The sequence below is a fragment of the Haliaeetus leucocephalus genome, unplaced genomic scaffold, assembly GCF_000737465.1.
Source record: "Haliaeetus leucocephalus isolate CR32 unplaced genomic scaffold, Haliaeetus_leucocephalus-4.0 Scaffold251, whole genome shotgun sequence".
NCBI lineage: Eukaryota > Metazoa > Chordata > Aves > Accipitriformes > Accipitridae > Haliaeetus > Haliaeetus leucocephalus.
This window is the reverse complement of record NW_010972687.1, coordinates 7,407,844-7,425,141: the sequence shown is the minus strand read 5'-3', so window position 1 is coordinate 7,425,141 and position 17,298 is coordinate 7,407,844. Positions and strand designations below refer to the sequence as shown.

The 17,298-nt window shown below is 40.1% G+C and overlaps 1 protein-coding gene across 1 annotated transcript in view; it reads right to left on the bottom strand.

Annotated features, from left to right (window-relative positions):
• Window positions 1–461: 461 nt before the first annotated feature.
• LOC104832512 (mitochondrial carrier homolog 2-like) overlaps window positions 462–17,298 on the bottom strand; it is a 32,032-nt gene continuing 15,195 nt past the window's right edge. The window contains exons 5-6 of the mRNA XM_010568743.1: window positions 2,193–2,320; window positions 462–609 (exon numbers count right to left, since the gene is read on the bottom strand). Coding sequence (XP_010567045.1) covers window positions 462–609; window positions 2,193–2,320 — 276 coding nt within the window. The remainder of the gene's footprint in view (window positions 610–2,192; window positions 2,321–17,298) is intronic.

Sequence of the window (17,298 nt, the reverse complement as noted above, 5' to 3'; positions counted from 1 at the left end):
GGGGGGGGCAGAGCGGGAGCCGGGCCGCTGAGGTGACTGGCGGGAGTCTGCGGCGTCAGAGCTGCCTGGCTGCTCGTACCGGCCTCTGCAGGCACGATAAGATCACAGGTGGAGGAGCACACTTTTTTTTTTTTTTTGCGGGCTGAGGGGGGGCCCTGCCGTCGGGGTGCCAGGCAGCTTAGGGTATAAGTAAAAGCATTTAGTTTTACGTCACAGGCTTAATTAGATACTTCATGCTGTCGTTTAGGTTGGCAGGGAACGGTTAAGCTCTTGGAGCGGTTGATCGCTGGTTAGCTGCTTCTGTGTCTCAGAGCTGGCTGGGTGCTGGAGCTGCCGGCTGGCTCCCGGGCCAGCCCAGGAGCCTTCTCACTGGCAAATGGTTCTGGTACCTCCTGTCAGCAAAAGGAGTAGCCGCTGAAAGCATCCGACGGTTGCTAGCACTGAATCAGCTCTGCAGCTGTCTAGGAATGGTAGGCAGGCCGCTGGCTGTTAAAATCGGGACCCTGAAAGGTCTCTGAAACACCGAGTTCAGCTTTGCGGTGTTCCGTTTTTTGAGTCTTGCCGTTTATTCGGTTCTCGGTGCACAGGTGCCCAGGCTCCTTGAGGAGGCTAGCGAAACGAGTGGGGGAGGAGGGAATGGAAATGCCTCCGCAGCTTGTCTGGTATCAGAGGGCTAATTAAATATTCATTAGAATAGGGATTCAAACTTGGCTTTCCAATACAAGTGCCTTAACCACAGCTTGGCAAAGTCACTTTTTCCTTCTCCTTAGCACCATGAATATTTAATTATTTACGAAAAGCGAGAGGGGAAATTGGGTGAATCTCTCCCAGAACTCCCTATTGCATTTTCAAGGGAGGTGGGAAATTTGGATTCAGATCCTTGCTAACCAGGGAAATTTGCAAACAAAGCTCCCTCCACTCAAGCAGGTGCTGTTATCCTTGGATTATGGGGAAAGAAACACAGAGATCATCTGTTGTGCAAACCTCCTGTCCTTACTGGACAGGGTATGCGAGGCAGGGAATTTGGGAATGTAGTTTGAGAATCCTTCTGAGAAGGATTTGGTTTAGTTTTATGAATCCCTGCTAGCAGAAAATGTAGGCATATCTCCACAAAGCAGTGCAGCAATGAATTTCAGACCCTGAAAGCGATATATCTGCCTTACATTGCTTCCGTGCCAGGGTGAAGTAGCTTGGTCTCCACCTCACAGTCAGCTGTAAAGTTCTGGTTCCAGACCTAGCCTGTGTGTTTTCATGGTTAAGGAACTCTGCATCAGTTGCAGTATAAACCTACTCAAAGATGTCTTAAAGACTGCCTTGCAGAAATTTAGGTAGCTAGGAGCTCAAATCACAATTGAACAGAAATGTTGAGGTTTTGGAGGCTCACAAACATTGGACTCGGGAGCCTGATGACATTTGGATACCTGCTTGCCATTGTGAAATGCAAACTTACTCAGAGCAGGCCTGATGGAGGTGGGTTTTAAAGTGTCAAGAACTACTAGAAATCTCAGTCTTTCCAAAATAATTCGCACATACTAGCACTTGTAGGAAGACAATAGAAAATATCCTTGACCTAGTCAGATCCAGTACAGGGTCCTCTCTCTGAGGATTACAGCCACACTACCCATACTTAGGAAGGACTTTCTGGCTAGTACTATCTGCAGTAAACAAGGAAAGGTTGAGTCTGAAATCAGTGTACTACTTTGGATAGGCTTAAGTATGTGTTCTGAATCCAGATGAAACTGGTATTTTTAAGAGTTCTGTTTGAGAAGGTCTGACATATATAAACAAGAGTGAATTACCATGAAAGTACACTTTACTTTGCAAATACTGGAAAAGCAATGCATTTTTTTCTGATCAAGAATGCTGTAGCTTAAGCAAAACTGCACTACAGCAGCCTTAGTGCTTTTTTTGTTTTCAGTTCACAATACAGGTCAAGTTTCCTACCGATGCAATATGGATGTACAGAGCTCTTGAAATAACTGTGCATTGCATCAGTGGATTGTCAACATTGTGGAGGGTTCGTGCTTTTACTTGTGTACGTGGCAGCCTTTTCCAGTGAGTGAGGGAATGCATTCTTCTAGCCTAAAAAAGCTAAACCAGAACGTCATCATGAGCATAAATCAACCTCTTTCTCCGTATTTACCTCAGAACCTATTTATTTCTTGAAAGAAGAGCTGTTCTCTGACAAATACCATTTCCTGTTGCTGTCCAAATGCATACGGCATGGCACATCATCATCACCATCATCATCATCATCATCATCCTTCCCATTTACAATAAAACAGTCTGGATTGCTGTTGGCAAGTGAACAGTGGATAGCCTGATGTACATGAATATTGGAGGCTTGCTTTATTTGGCCTTAAACATGAGCAAAGTAGCTACCTGCTTGTGATTCCAGTAGTGACGTTTATTTGCCATTAAAAAGAAAAGCTTAGTGTAAAGATATTGCTGTAACTTTCACAAAAAAATCTAAAGATTACATAAAGGGGTATTTTTGTAACATCTTATTTGGGCAATATTTCAGTAGTATTAACATTTTACACCTTTAACAATCAGGCTTAAGACAAGTTCTAAAAGTCAAAAATACTGAAAGTAACTGCTAAATACTTTTTAAAAAAATTTGTCACTAGTACCACATTGACTTTATTTTGGTGCCAAACATGACAGCAGTGGCAATTATTTGGAGCAGTTGCTCTATAGGAGTGTTTGAAACATGGACAACAGGGCAAAACTCAGTCCAACACGTTGAGTCTAGATTACTCAAAATTCAGAAACTATAATTACCAATCACCTTTCAACTGCTCACAAGATGCTGACCACCAAGAAATAAAAGATGTGTAGATTGCGTTCTGGAGTGACTGGTATTGCCATAACTAACATAGTTAATATACTAATTACTATGCCAGTTATCTAGTAACTAGTATTATCTGGTAACTAGTATTTTCTCCATCCTGCAGAGTCTAAGCAGATTAAAGCTTGAGCATAGATTCTCTTTTTCAGGTACATTACAAGGTTGCACTGCACAAGAACAGTATGAGCCCATGTTAAAAAATGACCTCTTCTTTAGATCCACAAAAAGCAACACTACATGTGAGTATGGCACTTTGTTGGCACAGCAAATTAAGCTGTTAAATGTTAGTTGGAGATCATATTTGACGATTGAAGATGCAGTTGATTGAGGCTGTGCACAATTTTGAGCATAGTTTGAGACTGGATGTTGGCTCCTTTCGGACTCTGTTGAACATATGGCTTGCCTTGCACTGTTAGTTATTATGTTGTGACAATAGTGCCTAAAAACCAGTTGAGCTAAAAGCTGTGCCAACACAGAGGAAGGAGCATCCTGTATTCCAGAGAGATACCATCTAAAGAAACAAGAGACACGCAGGATAGGGGAAGAGGGTTTAACAGAGAGGCAGCATGAACGCTGTGATGGTCTCCCACACACCTCCAGTCTAGTAGCGGTGGTATGTAAGTAATAAATGTTATAAATGTTTATAAATGCTTTAACAGGAAACAAAATTGAGGGCGAGTAAGGAAGCACGGTGGAGGAGATGGTATAGAAGCAGGTATACGTGAAATTGAATTTAAAAGCCTAGGAAGCTGGAATACCTCAGCCTTTTTTTATTTATTTTGTTGGCTGCCATAGGTGCTCTTACCACCAAATTCTTGGCTTGCTGTTTTTTTCCCAATGCCACACATTGTTTAGGAAAAAGAGTTGACAGAAGTACCACCTGGTATGCTGCTTGACACTAAAACTAGGGCTTTTTCCTGCACAGTTCAGAGTAATGGAGCGGCCCTGCTGCAGTTAACTTTTATCCTTTTTCAAGGAAGTCCTTTCTGCTTTAGTTGCTTCTGCAGCTGATGGCTGGAGCCACTGTCCTACTTTGTCAGTATTTTGATTAATATAAAGGGAGACTCATCTGCAAATGGTTTCTGAAATCTTCAAAATCAATGTGTTAAGTATACCATATGTGGAAGCCTGTAAAGCAAGTTGGCTGTGGAGACGTCCCTGAAGCTCCAGGAGAGGTAGAAAAAACATTATACCTTGCCTGGTAATCTTTCCTTGGTTGCATATTTTAAAATAGTACAAACAAATATTAAAAGATAACAAAGAAGATAAAAATGAACCTCAGATGCTATGTTTTACCTTAGCTAGACATATATAGCATTTCCACTTTTGGCTTTCCAAAGATATCTCTCACGTGAAGTTACCTTTTGGGAGCAAATGTAAAGATAAAAACAGACACCTGATCTTAGGATCAAATTTTATGTGCATTCAGTGGCTATTGCTACCAGCTCGTCACTTGTAATAATTAGTCATTGATATGGTTGCTATATATGAAAGTTATTCTATGGCTTTACTCTCGCATCAGGAGTGTTGTGATTTAATTTAACCTGTATTTTCCCCAAAGGATTCTTTCTTTTATCCAGTCTATTATTTCAGCTGTAGTGATTCTTGTCATCTGGTGCAGAAAAATACCCCCTCCACATGAACAGCAATGGTTGTCTTAATTTGGCCTCATGCTTTGATACTAATTTGGCATGATAAAACCCTAATATAGTCATTCAGTAGTCATATGGGTTAAAGGACTGAAAAGTCTCGCTTTCAGGAAACCTTTCTCAACTGGCCCAAGAAAACTATTTGTTGCCCCTTAGAGTGTGGGTTTCATTATGCTTGGTGGAGAGATCAGCTCATTGTGAACCCTTCCAACTAGTACACCAAAGGGAAGTTGAATGCAGTGAATCATCATAAAAAACTCCTATTCAGTCTCTGATCTCCAAATGTAATGTAAACAAGGAATGTAAGTAAACATATGCATAATTTAATATTTTCCTGCAGGCCTATGATTGTTAATAATATGAAGTGGCTCGCCACTAGCAAACTGAAAGAAAAGGTTCAGGAACACAAGTGCTGCAGGATAGGACTAAATATAAGCACATGAGAGTCTAGAGAATATTTTATAATCTGACAGACAAGCTGAAGAGCTTCTGACGCATAACTGGAGGAGAACAGCTGCACGAAATGGCCTGTGATGCTGTAGCTTCCCCAGCTCCATGTGTGTCAGAAAGAAATACAGTTGCAGTCCTGAAGTATATGGGTTGCTCAGTGCTAAAATGAGCTTCACTCATTACCTGGAGAGTTCTTGAGCACACAGTATGTATCTTCCCTTTTCTAAGCAAGAAGATGAAGAAAGCTGGCAAAGTCCCTTTTTCAGAGCCAGCTGTCAGCCTCTGGGGCCACCTGGGCACAGAGGGTGTCTGAGACACGGCTGCTGACCCTTCAGCTCTGCTGGCAGCATTCACCCTCCTGCCACCTGCACCCCTGCATGTCACCAGCTGTATCCATCACTTCCACAAGCCACAGGAATACATGGAAATCTTTTGCCACGGCCTGTGCAATTTTTCCAGACAACACCAAAAATAAATGTGACAGAGGGTTCACATCTGCAGCTGCATGAGGTTCAGCTCCCTCCATCATTTGATTAAAAATCCAGGAGAAACCTTATGCAGGGATGGTGAGGACATAAGTGGGGGAGCCTGCCAGAAAGATTTATGTGAAACTCTCTGTTTCTTTCAGGCCAGTAAGCACTATCTCAGTATTTAGGTGACAGACACACCTGCCTGAGAAGGCACAGACTGAAACTGAATGTAAAGAAACAGCACGGAAATGTGACAAAGTCATCTCCCCTGTTTTTTACTGGCCTCCAGTTACTGAATCTGGGAACCAAGAACTCAGAACTGGACTGAGAATATCATAAAATGTAATTTAATTTCAAAATCAAGGTGATGATTGCATTCAGAATTAATTTAAAAAAACAAGCATAATTCTTTGTCTCAGCTTTCTTCAGCATGTTCGCTGCATTTCCCACGCTTGGGAACTGAGCTGTGAACTAGTCAAGATATTTAATATCACTGGTCAAGTTACTTATTCCATGTTTTGGGAGGGAGGAGAGTAGATGAGGTGGAGAGAGAATTTCTGTTTCAAAACATTTCAGAGATGTTGAGATATCTGGGTGATGGGTGGCATATAAAAACCACTGCCATAATGAGGGAAATACACATATATTTTTACCAATCTAAAGCTGTTGCCTTTTTTAACTCAAAGTGGCATTTTGGATCAATTGTTTGTGAAAATCCTTTCATTAGCACTTGGAGGTCTGCATCTGGAGAGGCTGACGGAGCATGCGCTGGATCTCCATTACAATCTGTGCCTATTCAGGGCAATCAGTCCATCACATCGGCACCAGTGTGTGTTGGAAACCCCAAAGCACCTAGATTAAGGAGCAAAATTCAGCATTGCTTTCGTAGGACTCAAGAGTAAGTTTTGTCCTAATGTAATATGTCTCTAATAAGTTACAGACTTGAATGCAAGGAGGGTTAATTAACATTTAAACTGAATCTTCTGCATGACACAAGCTAAAGAATTTCAAAACAAAAAATTATGCTGTGTGGAAGTATATAATGTGAAAAACAATTTTGTGAAAAGATGTTCAGATTATGTACTAATCACTGGGTTCACAAGAGCAATAAAATGATACTTTCTCCAAAAAATGTACATTGCAGCTTCCAGAAGAGGACATACTGCTCAACACATAATTCCATAATATACGCATTACATGCCTGAAATGGCCTCACTGATTCTACCTCTTACTACTAACAGCTGTAAATGTTGAATGATAATTTTCCTCAATTTATCAATGAATTATAGGTTTTATTCTCATGAGTTAGACTCTTATGATGTATTCATAATTTACAAAGAAGTACACAGAAAACAAATGCATTTGTTTATAATGTTATAACAAGCATATAATATATATAAAACATATAGCATGTAATTTTTGTATGTTGCAAGTTTGGAGAGATTTTCTGGAATTACACTAAAATTATAAGAAGAATATCAGTTAGGAGGAACTGTTTGAATTCTAAACCTGATTCACCATCTTCAGTGACAATATGAAGTGCCTGAATATTTGGAAGAAAGAAAGAAAATTACAATATCCTTAATAAACATGCTTTGGGAATAGTATTAAGACTAACTCAAGTATTTCAGCCCTTGCTAATAAAATTTAATTCATTGTTGTATGATTTATCAGCTTCTTTATGAATCTTTGTTTTATCTTTGAGAACAGTAAGTATAATTGGAATTATCACTGCCTGGCTCATGTTTTTCTTAGTTTACAAGCCTTGTGCTTCTTTGTGGCTAAGTTGGATGAGGCAGACAAAAAACCTGGCTCTCTGTCCCAAAACTAATTTGCAATTCACAGCCTCTCCGGTGTTCACAGCTGAGAAGAGACTGTACTGAGAAGAAACCTGTACGTTAACAATGAAAGAATTCTGTGTGTCGTCTCATTTATTCTGTAGGTGAAATATATTTTTTTGCCACCAATACCTTATGGTAATAGTTGCAAAGATAACTAGAAGTATCACCAAAGAAGCCTGTTTATTTCTGAGGATCAGAAGAAAAAAGTTCTTTAGTCATGGGACTCCTGGTAGCATTCCTAAGACTATTTTGGTGTATGCATGGGTGAAAAGCATGACTGGGGGATATGTATGATTATGGTGACATCACAATAGTTTGAGATTTCAACAGGCTTACCAAAAGGAAGAAAACTGGTAAGTGGGTGTCATTTGGTAAGTCTGCTTGACACACAGGCTTTTTTTAGTCTGTGATATTCTTTCAACAATATTTGACAATTTGCCTTTTTGGTAGAGGATCTGGTTAACTCAGGTCTCAAGGACAGTAGATATTTCCTGTTGGACTTCATTGCTTGCGTAGGGTAGGGACTGGCTTTATAGGTGGTAGATAAGACCCAGTGCCCCCAGGTTTTTGAATAGGTGAGCAGTGCCAGTGATACAATTTTAGCTTGGGGGAAGTTTTCTGTTATTCCTGCAAGCTCCATTTTAAGGATTCGGTCAACAAAGTAGGCTACACAAGTATATTTTGTAAGTAATCTGGGATGCTTTGAGAAATCCCTGGAACACCTCTGCTTGCCTTAAGCAAATTGTTGCAGTCATATTTGAATGGAATGCAGTAGATGCAGCTGCATGTAAGAGGGTTTTTTTGGCTTTTTTTATGATCTGAGTACATGTGAATATGGTCCGTGAGAATTTCATATTTTTCATGGGCATTTTACTTAAAGACATGTTGTTTCACTTGTCAGAGCTCATAAGAGAGCTTGCTGCTTGTGGGTATGATGTGAGTGAGGAAGTGTTGGGAAGACAGGCTCATCTTCCCTGAGTAGTGGTTTGTTGCTGCCAGTTTGTGCAATTGGATCCTTCTGGAATCAGGATTTTCGAGGGAAGAAGTGGCTTAGCTTACTATGTGGCAATGATGGGTTGATTTTAATGTTTGGTTCTAGGAAATGACATCACAGACAATATTTCTAGATTACAGCCAAATACGCAGTCAAATATGTTCAGGTTGGCACCCACAATCGATAGCAACTGGTGAAAAACCTTCAGTGGGAAAGAAAGGGACTATTTTTGCATATGTATTCTCTGTGGGGATGTTAAATCTTTGAGAAAGTTAATCTTGATAAGTCCTTCAGGTTTTGCTGTTCAGGAAATGCAAGCAAAATTCAATTAATATTTTAGGCTATGTGTTTACAGCGCAATGCACTGCACGAGGTTAGAGATGCTGAGCTTGCCATATACTTGAGATTGTATAGATAGATAGACATTAGGTCATGTGTCACTAGCTTGAGGATCTTTGCACAGTATCGTGCAGAGTCAACAGACTGGAAAGGGAGGTCAGGCAGAGTTTCAGTATGCAGCTTCAAAACAGTGAACCTGAAGATTCTTGCTCAGGTGCTGCTTAAATCCCAAAGGCCCCTTGCAGGCTTACTTGAAAGCTCCCAAGCTGCGTGTCTGCTTACAAGGAGGATATTTGCTTTGTAAGAGGGAGTCCTTGGTTCCCTCTCCTCCATTCAAGGCTGTTACTGTGTTTTGCATTAAACAGTCACAGATAAAATACAGGACTAAAGACAAAAGTGCACAACCTTCCAAGTAAAAGCTTACACTGGTATAATGGTTTGTGCAGCTGCCTGACCTCAAAGTTTATAGCACTTTTTCCTTCTGTAGTTAACCATAGCAAATGTTAACATGATGCAAATCTACCCTGATACAAAAGTAAGGACTAGCGTTTTGACTTGAAGCTGGCAGAGTAATCAAGTAGGTTTTATTCTATTAAGCTGAGCTGCCCCAGGATCTAGAAAAAAAATCTAATAAAAAGGCAAAAGGCACAGAAGGTAAGATTTTATTTGATATGAATAAAATACACAATGAAGTAAAGCAATGCTGATAATTTAATTTACTGAGGACCACTGTGTAGGTCATTCATGGTTTATTTTTCACATACTAATCATAAATTCACTGGCATTGCCTCTGTGTCTCTCATTATTATATCATAATATCTGCTAAATTAATTTCCCGTCCTTCTCTATTTTAAAGTTAATCCCCTATCTATAGAAACCATGTTTATATTACATACACACACACAATTCATCGCTCTTTTAAATATATAGCATGTGTATTTATAGTATATGTAATCAAATAAAACTTAAGACTTATAAATCCTAAAATAACTCAAGCTGTTTTACAACGTTGCCTTAAACTATTAGAACCATATAGTAAAGATCATGGTAACTAATCATGAGCTAACTAACATACTCTAAAAGACTACCACTGAGAGAGCAAATTACCTTGATCTGTAATGCTTTAGTTCAGTGCTAACTTGAATAACAATCTGCACAAAGCTACAGGCAGTACTGTGTCCCGCGTAGATATTAATAGCTACAGATCCCATGCTAGCTGCTGGAAATAAGCAATAGCTGTCATAGCAACTCTGGAACTTCTAATAGATTATTAAATATTTATATTGCAGTGGCATACAGAGACTCAGACAATGGAAAGACACTGCCTTTCCAGATGTCTCTAGGTGTTTACCTTCCAAGGGGACAGAAGGTGCACAAATGCTGTGTGAATATAATGCCAGTATTGAATTGAATTTTACTTGCTATGAGAGTAAAGATATAAACAAATAGATTAAAATAAAATATATTGTGCACTACAGCAGTATTAGTGTACTGCAGGTATTTTAAGAAGATAAGAGAGCAAGGCTTCAAAATCAGGTTTAGCTTATGCAAAGTTTCTACATACTTATTCCAGCAAGAGTTATAATCACTTGGTTGTATCAAAATTAAGTTCTAATATAGTAAGGCACAGCTCTGGAAAACTAAGATTTACAGCTCTGAATGTCTGCTTACATCTGTGGTGAATTTGTTCTGTTGCTCTTATATTATCTTAGCAAATAACGACTGTCGGACCCTGAGAATTTACCATCGTACCATTAGTTCAGCATGGGGTCACCCATGTCCGCCATAACACAGACATATCCACAAAATAAATGCTTGTCATAATAACTCAAAACTGAAGTGTTTGCTGGTGCTTTATTGCCATAATATATATTCACTTTTTCATCTCTTGTCTTTCCATAAACAATGACACTTTGATAATCTCTTAATTTCCTCCTTCCCTTTATCTTTCCTGTACTTTGGATATTTTTATAAAATAAGCATCACAGATGTGTCTGGGACAATTGTTTAATTAATGGATGCAAATTGAATAAAGGATATTACAAAAAAAGATTTCAAAACTTGCTGCTTGCAGACAAAATTCAAGACTGAGTTTTACAAAGTCCCCCATAACATTTCATGGATTTCCTTCTGTGTTTTGAGTTCACATCTCTCTGATGAGCAACCCCATGTTTCTCTAGCGCAAAAAGGATCTGTCCCTTCTAGAACTGGGCAACACTTTGAATTCAGAAGCGAGCTTTTGGAGGCCTGGTCTTTTCTCCCCTATGGAAAGAAGGGAAAGTCGATGGAAAATGTATAAAGAGCTTTCCTGATGTGTTTCCTCTCATAGCTTTCTCTTGGTTTTAATGGGAGGGAACTTGAAGGAAGGTAGAGAGAACGACGCTGATGTTTTCCAAGCAGCATTGGAACAGAGCGGATGACAGGAGTTACTGACTGGGAAGCTACTCCAAGGGATGGAAGAAGATATTTGCAAGGTCAGCCAAATTTTCTGCTCTAAGTGGACTAAAGAGTGAGTAGAGACTGTGGATTTTAGACTTGGACTGAGAAGAAGGATACTCTGTACTCCTTGTCCCCTGAGGACTAACTGGCCATCCAACAGAAGCAGCTGAGGCTGAACAGGATAATTATTTGGAGTTACTGAGCAATCATGTTCATATTCTTCAGCCAGTAAAATTCCTATTGTGATTCATGAGCTGAAGTCTATTTTTTCACTAAGCCTAGGGAATCGAATGCTTGCTTCAAAATGGGGTGTTACTATGATGTTCCCTCAGGTAGTAAACAGTTTCCAAATACTCTTGCTATACCTCTGTCACATCCCCACACTGGCTCTGCAGATCGCTGTCTCCTTTCCAGAGCAAAGCAATGCTGTGAAAGGGAGGTGGGTATGGGTCTGCCCTCTGCTAGACTCTCCCTGCTGTGGGACAGCAGATGCATACACAGGGCGTGATGTATAAAGCACCATATGGTTCCTCTTCTCTGAACTCTAACAGGGCCGTTCCTTCTCCTGCAGCCCTCTGTATGGCCGTTGTTGGTAGGGAGTCATGAACACAAGAAGTTAATGGGTTGGATTCAAACACAACCTCGGCACATTACGCCAGTTCCTGCCCCTCTGTTTTTCCACTGCTTAGTGTACTTCTTGAGATACATGCTTTGATACATGGGGGAATTAGTGAGACTGACATCTCTGTTATATTTAGGCTCATGGATTTTCCTTGTTCAGGCCTGTGACATGTTTAGATTTTTTATCTTTCTCTCACCCACTCCTTTCTCTGCTGTCCATGTCTCTCAGTGGGAGTAGGTGGGCTGCCTTGTCCCCCTCCACAGCACAGGGTCTGCATTGCAAGGCCAGGTGAGAGTTTTTGCCTATGCAGACCTTTGCTGTTGCATGCAGCTAGCACATCATCTGTGCCAATTGCCAACATCATCTTTCTCTTGAACACTCAAAGCTAGAAATAAGTGTGTGGTGTAGGCTAGAAATGAGCATGTGGTGTAGGTTGGTGTCAGAGCAGGTATTTGTAGATAGTTTTGCATCTGATAACTATTATCAGAGGAAAATGGATTTGATCACTCAGGCAGAGTCCTTTCTAGTATTAAATTCTAGCTGAGGAACTACTTTACCTTGGGTTTTCATTTACATCTGGGGCCCATAATCTGATACAAAAATGGTTGGTTTTTTTTTAGATCAGTGCACAGCCATGCTGTCAGAATTTGAATTACACTTCTGTATAAAAATCGGTTCCTATGGATCTGACTGCAGGACAAGTGGCACAGACTGTAAACACTAAGGAAAAGGGAGCCACTTTGTCTCAGTTCTGTCATGTACCTGCATAAATAAATATCACTAATGCTGGGGAGGGAGCTGGAACTCCCAAATAATCTGAGAAGTCAAAGAAAGGCCAAGAAGAAACCTTCTTGTTATGCATTTGTATTTTTATAATAGGAAAGAAAACGTAAAAGCAGACAGGAATTTTGTGGGATTTTTTTCATAAAGATTTGTTCTTGAAAGTTTAACCAAAAAGAGAGTGGAGTTTAAAAGCACTTTTTCAGTGGGCAAACATCACTCAATCCTTTGCCTATTCTTGTAAATGTAATTGTTAGTTTGCATGTGAGATGGCTGTTAGTTATAATTCAGAGAGAAAACGATGAAATGTTTTCTCTTAGTTTTCATTTCTCTGTTTCATGTCATATAGGAACTACCCTTCTTGCTTAGCACATAGGTATTGGTTTTGATCAACTGCAGAAGAGATGGAGCTGAGTTTTAGCAAGAGGCCTCTGAACAATGTCAAACTAGCATGTTAAGCAGCCATGCCAGAACACTGCAGGTAAGCCTTTTGACAAGAAAACAGTTAAATTACTCCTGCAATGGACAAGGCTGATGTGAACAAAACTTGGTTAATCGTTGACAATATCAATTCTTAACCCTCATGTTTCTTCTTTCAGAAATACCAGTGGGAAGGCAAAAGGCATTGGGAGAAGGGGATTAAAATAAGGCGTACTATTATGGCCTAAATGGGTTCCTCACTGGAGATGGGTGACGTGTTTCTATTTCACTTAACTGCTTTACTGTAAAAATGAAGGCAGTATTTGCAGAGAGGTTTACCATAGCTCTTTAAAATTTTATGACTTCCCATGCAGACCTTGTTACGCATTCACAGGATTAACGGATCAGCAACAGGGATGTTCTTGGCATTTTGTAACCTGACCTTTTGACTGTTATAGTTGTGTAAGAATAAAGAAAAATTGTAACAACATAGCAGATTGCCATGTTTTGCATAAGTGTTGCTTCCATTATTATTCTTTTTAAATTCCACTTAAAGATTAAAGGTGAAACTGACTGCTCAGGGGGTATTCCTAGCAGTCAATCATGCAGTGGCCTTTGGCTTTTCAGTTATTGTACAGTGTGGAGCTTTCTGCTGATAATTTACTGTTTTGACTTTCACTGCATACAGAGAAACAGTATAACATTTACAGATACCTGGCCACTACTATTCATAGTAACCATGAGTCCCTGATTTGTGAAGCATTATAATATCTCATTTCAAAGCCCTTGACTTTACATAAAACCTTATTATTTTTTATTTCATGTTCATACATAAAAAATCCTGAAATTTCTATAGAGTGGTAGAACTTAAAATGTGCCACTATTTACCTTAGTCCACGTGTTGATTGTAGCCACCAGGTAGCCCTTACTCTGCTTGTTCAGTGAAGTACATTTATCTTGACTGTAACTCTACTCTGTTTCTTCAAAGCAACCAGTGTTTCCAGCAGTCTTCTGCTTTTATTTTGTTCCGCAGACTGAAATTAACAGACTAAAAACAGAATTACAAATTCAAAAAAAGGAAAATGTGAAAGCAGTAACCACTCATTTGTCCAAGGTTTTACTTTTCTTTTTCCTATAAGAGACCACCTGCTTACTTTTGTAGGTAAAATTACCTTTCCCAGCTTTTTACTCTTAAACCTACAGAGCAGGTTGAGACCTAAGGGGAATACCAAGCATCCTATCTTGCTTCCCCAGCTTAAAGAGATGTTAACAAAGCCTGAGCTGTGGAGTCTTCCTTATTAGTAGTAATGCACATGCAGTAAGAACCCAACTTAGGCAGCAGACTGAGCTTACAGGGCTGACAGTGTAAACAAAAAACCAAAAAAACGTTTGAAACAGAACCCAAAGTAAAAACTGAATGATGGTGACAGTTTCTAAAAAAGTTGTCATCTGAGGCAAATTTAACAGCAAGCACTTCACTGACCATACAAAATTTGTGTGCCGAAGGCAAAGACAGTAGCCTACCAGATTGTTGTGGCAGAGAAGAAGGAGAGAGTATATATCACACAAGTGCTATTCCGCCAGCAACACACTGAAACTCGTTCAAAAAATCAGTAAGAATCATCCCAACGGTTGCAGTGCATGTTTGCCTGCTGTCAAAACTCAGATCTAGAAAACAGAGAGTTACATTTCCAAAATCAGATTTTTACATTCATTCTAGTACAGAGATGGCCTGACATTCAGTGAGAGTGAGATTCCCGATGTTCCACTGAATTATGTTCTCGATTCAAACACTGTCCTTATTTTAGAGAAACATGTTATTTTTCTTCTATTCATGGCTCCTTCTTTTTACTTCACATCTCTTCAGAGCTCTTTTTCTTCAGACCATCAGGCAACAAAACCCTTTGCCTTTTCCCTGTTGTGGTGCTGTGCCAGCATGTCAGTACTTTGTTATTCAAATTCTTTCTGCATCTATGAACCATTCCCTGCACAGTTTCAAGAAGGAAAGGGCAGTTGTGACCAGGGTCTCAAGATCAGCAGCCCAGGGAACACAGGCTAAAGAAGTGTGTGTGGTGTTGTGCAGAAACCCTGCATTCTCCCGCCGCAGCTTTGTCCATCAAGCACCAGTCAACTTTGTAAGACTGTTTTTGTTTTGTCTCCACGAGACCAGCGTCAAAGGTGGCATTAGAGTTTGAAACACAGGAGTTTTGGTTCTCCCTTTAGAATCCCTGATCTATCTTTTCATTAAAAGGAGCTCCATAATGCATACATTCCCCAAGCCATTTTAGATAGCAAAGCTTTTATAAAATTATAAAAAGCATTCAAACAGAAGGAATTCAGTGGGAAGCAAGAATACACTTGTCAAGTATTTGTGTAATTAATGTAAAATCAGGACACCCAAATTTGCTGACAAGCTGATTTAACATCCAGTAGAGGATATAATCTCTACCAACAGGGTATACCTGCAGCAAAATTCATTTATGTGAAGCAAAATAACGATAGCTCAAAGCCACTCAGAAATTTTGTACTTATTCAGACAGGCCTTTGTGTACTGAACTTGCATCCTCTGGCACTAATGTTAATATTTGAAAGTGAATTAAATGCATGTTATTAGTTGAAAATGAAGATATTATTGGTGAAAAACAATGGGGAACAGCACAGGCCTTTTCCAGGTCCAAAACTACTTGCTTTGGATTGTAAACAAGAAAAGGCTAAAGAAAAATTGGGCTAAATGTGAGAACTTTTTTTTTTTTTTTTTTACTTTAAATATATGATTAAGCATTCATAGAATGGCAAGTTGCCAAAAAAGTGCTCAGTGGAGTTTTCTATTGCCACCACAGTCTATAGCTTGTTTGCTGCTTTTGTCCTTAGAAGAATGCAGTAGGTCAAGAAGTTTATCTGTCACTTAACGCGGTTTTCCTTTTCAGCTTCAAGTGTGATTCATCCAATCATATACCAAAAAAATTGCTCTGGCTTAGCCTGTATGGTCTTAAATAACTTGGCTAAACTCCTACTAACCTACTATATAAATGCATGTAAGACTTGCCTATGAAGTTTCTGTAGCGGACAGTTCTTTATTCAGGTTTATGCCTTGCTTTCCACCATAAAACCTGGGGTTTAATGTGACCTGCTGACCTCTGAGGGAGTTGAATTCAGGCCTTTGAAAGATGACAAAGTGAGCTGGAGCCACACAGAGGTGCAGCTACGTGTCAACTACTGCTCAGGCTGCCTGGGGGACTGTAACCTCAGGCAGAAGGGGAAGGGAAACAGCAAGGGCCAGTGACCCTATAAACTGCCATGGCCGGGTTTGCTGGAGTCCATCTGTCACATACCGTAATGCTGTTTACATCCCTTCAGCTAACACATGTTGATTAGTGCAATATTTAAAAATACCTTTTAAGCCTATTCCAAGCCTCAAACTATCATTGTTTTAAGCTTTGTGCGGACTTCAGGGAAGTGACTCCGTATGTTCAGATCATGTTTTCAAATTTTTTTGCAACTCTTCTAACTATTTTTTTCATTCCTTTGAAAGTCTGAATTTCTGCAGCAGCGCACAGCTTCTGCAAATTCAGAAAGTATATAGAGTAAGATGGCCGCGTGTTTTAAAAACATATACAGGCCATGCAAAAGGGTGAAAGCCCTTCTGGTTCTGCTCAAGGATTGAGACAAGCAGCCGAGAATGTACTGCATGCCCACGCAGTGTGTGTGCAGCAGTCGGGAGGAGCATCATGGTAGGTCAACAGACCTAAGTGCTTCTGCCACAGTGTAATGACAGCCCAAATACACACCTCAACGTATGAACGTTGAAACTGCCATCCTCTGTGAAGGAGAGGCTGCAAAACGGGTATGCTCAACCTCTGAAGTTAGAAGTGTGGTTGGGGTTAGGGTATGCATAGTCTATCTTTGGCCACAGGGCTGTAATTGCTTCTGACAGTGGTAGGGACTGCTGGGCTGGATTGCAGTCTGGAGTGGAAACAGCACTGGTCCAAGTTTCAGGAGAGTGCTAGAAAGTGGGTTGCATTTAGGATTGCACAGGAGTGATCCAGGTAGCTAAGATGAGCTCTGAGTTTTGCAGGGGATGCAGTGATCACTAGGCAAAGTCTGGGATTTGGAACAGGGCTAGTAGGTGACCTGCAAACCTCAATCATAGCTTAGTAAACGAAGGACCACTTCATCCTGGTTTAGGTGTAACTATATTTGGATTTCACCTGGCAGCAGTCATTGGATGCCTGAGACTATGATTAATATTTGGTTTAGGATTTGGCCTTGCGAGGAGCTAGGTTTAAGGCTTAGTGCTGTTGGGGACATAACTGTGGTAAGACCTTCCATGTGGTTAGTGGGTCTAGGGCTTCAAGTCATTACTGGGCTGTGACTAAAATTGGGAGTAGGTCTGAGATTAAGATTTGTCATAAAGAAGGCTGACAAACTAGGTAGAGACAGAAG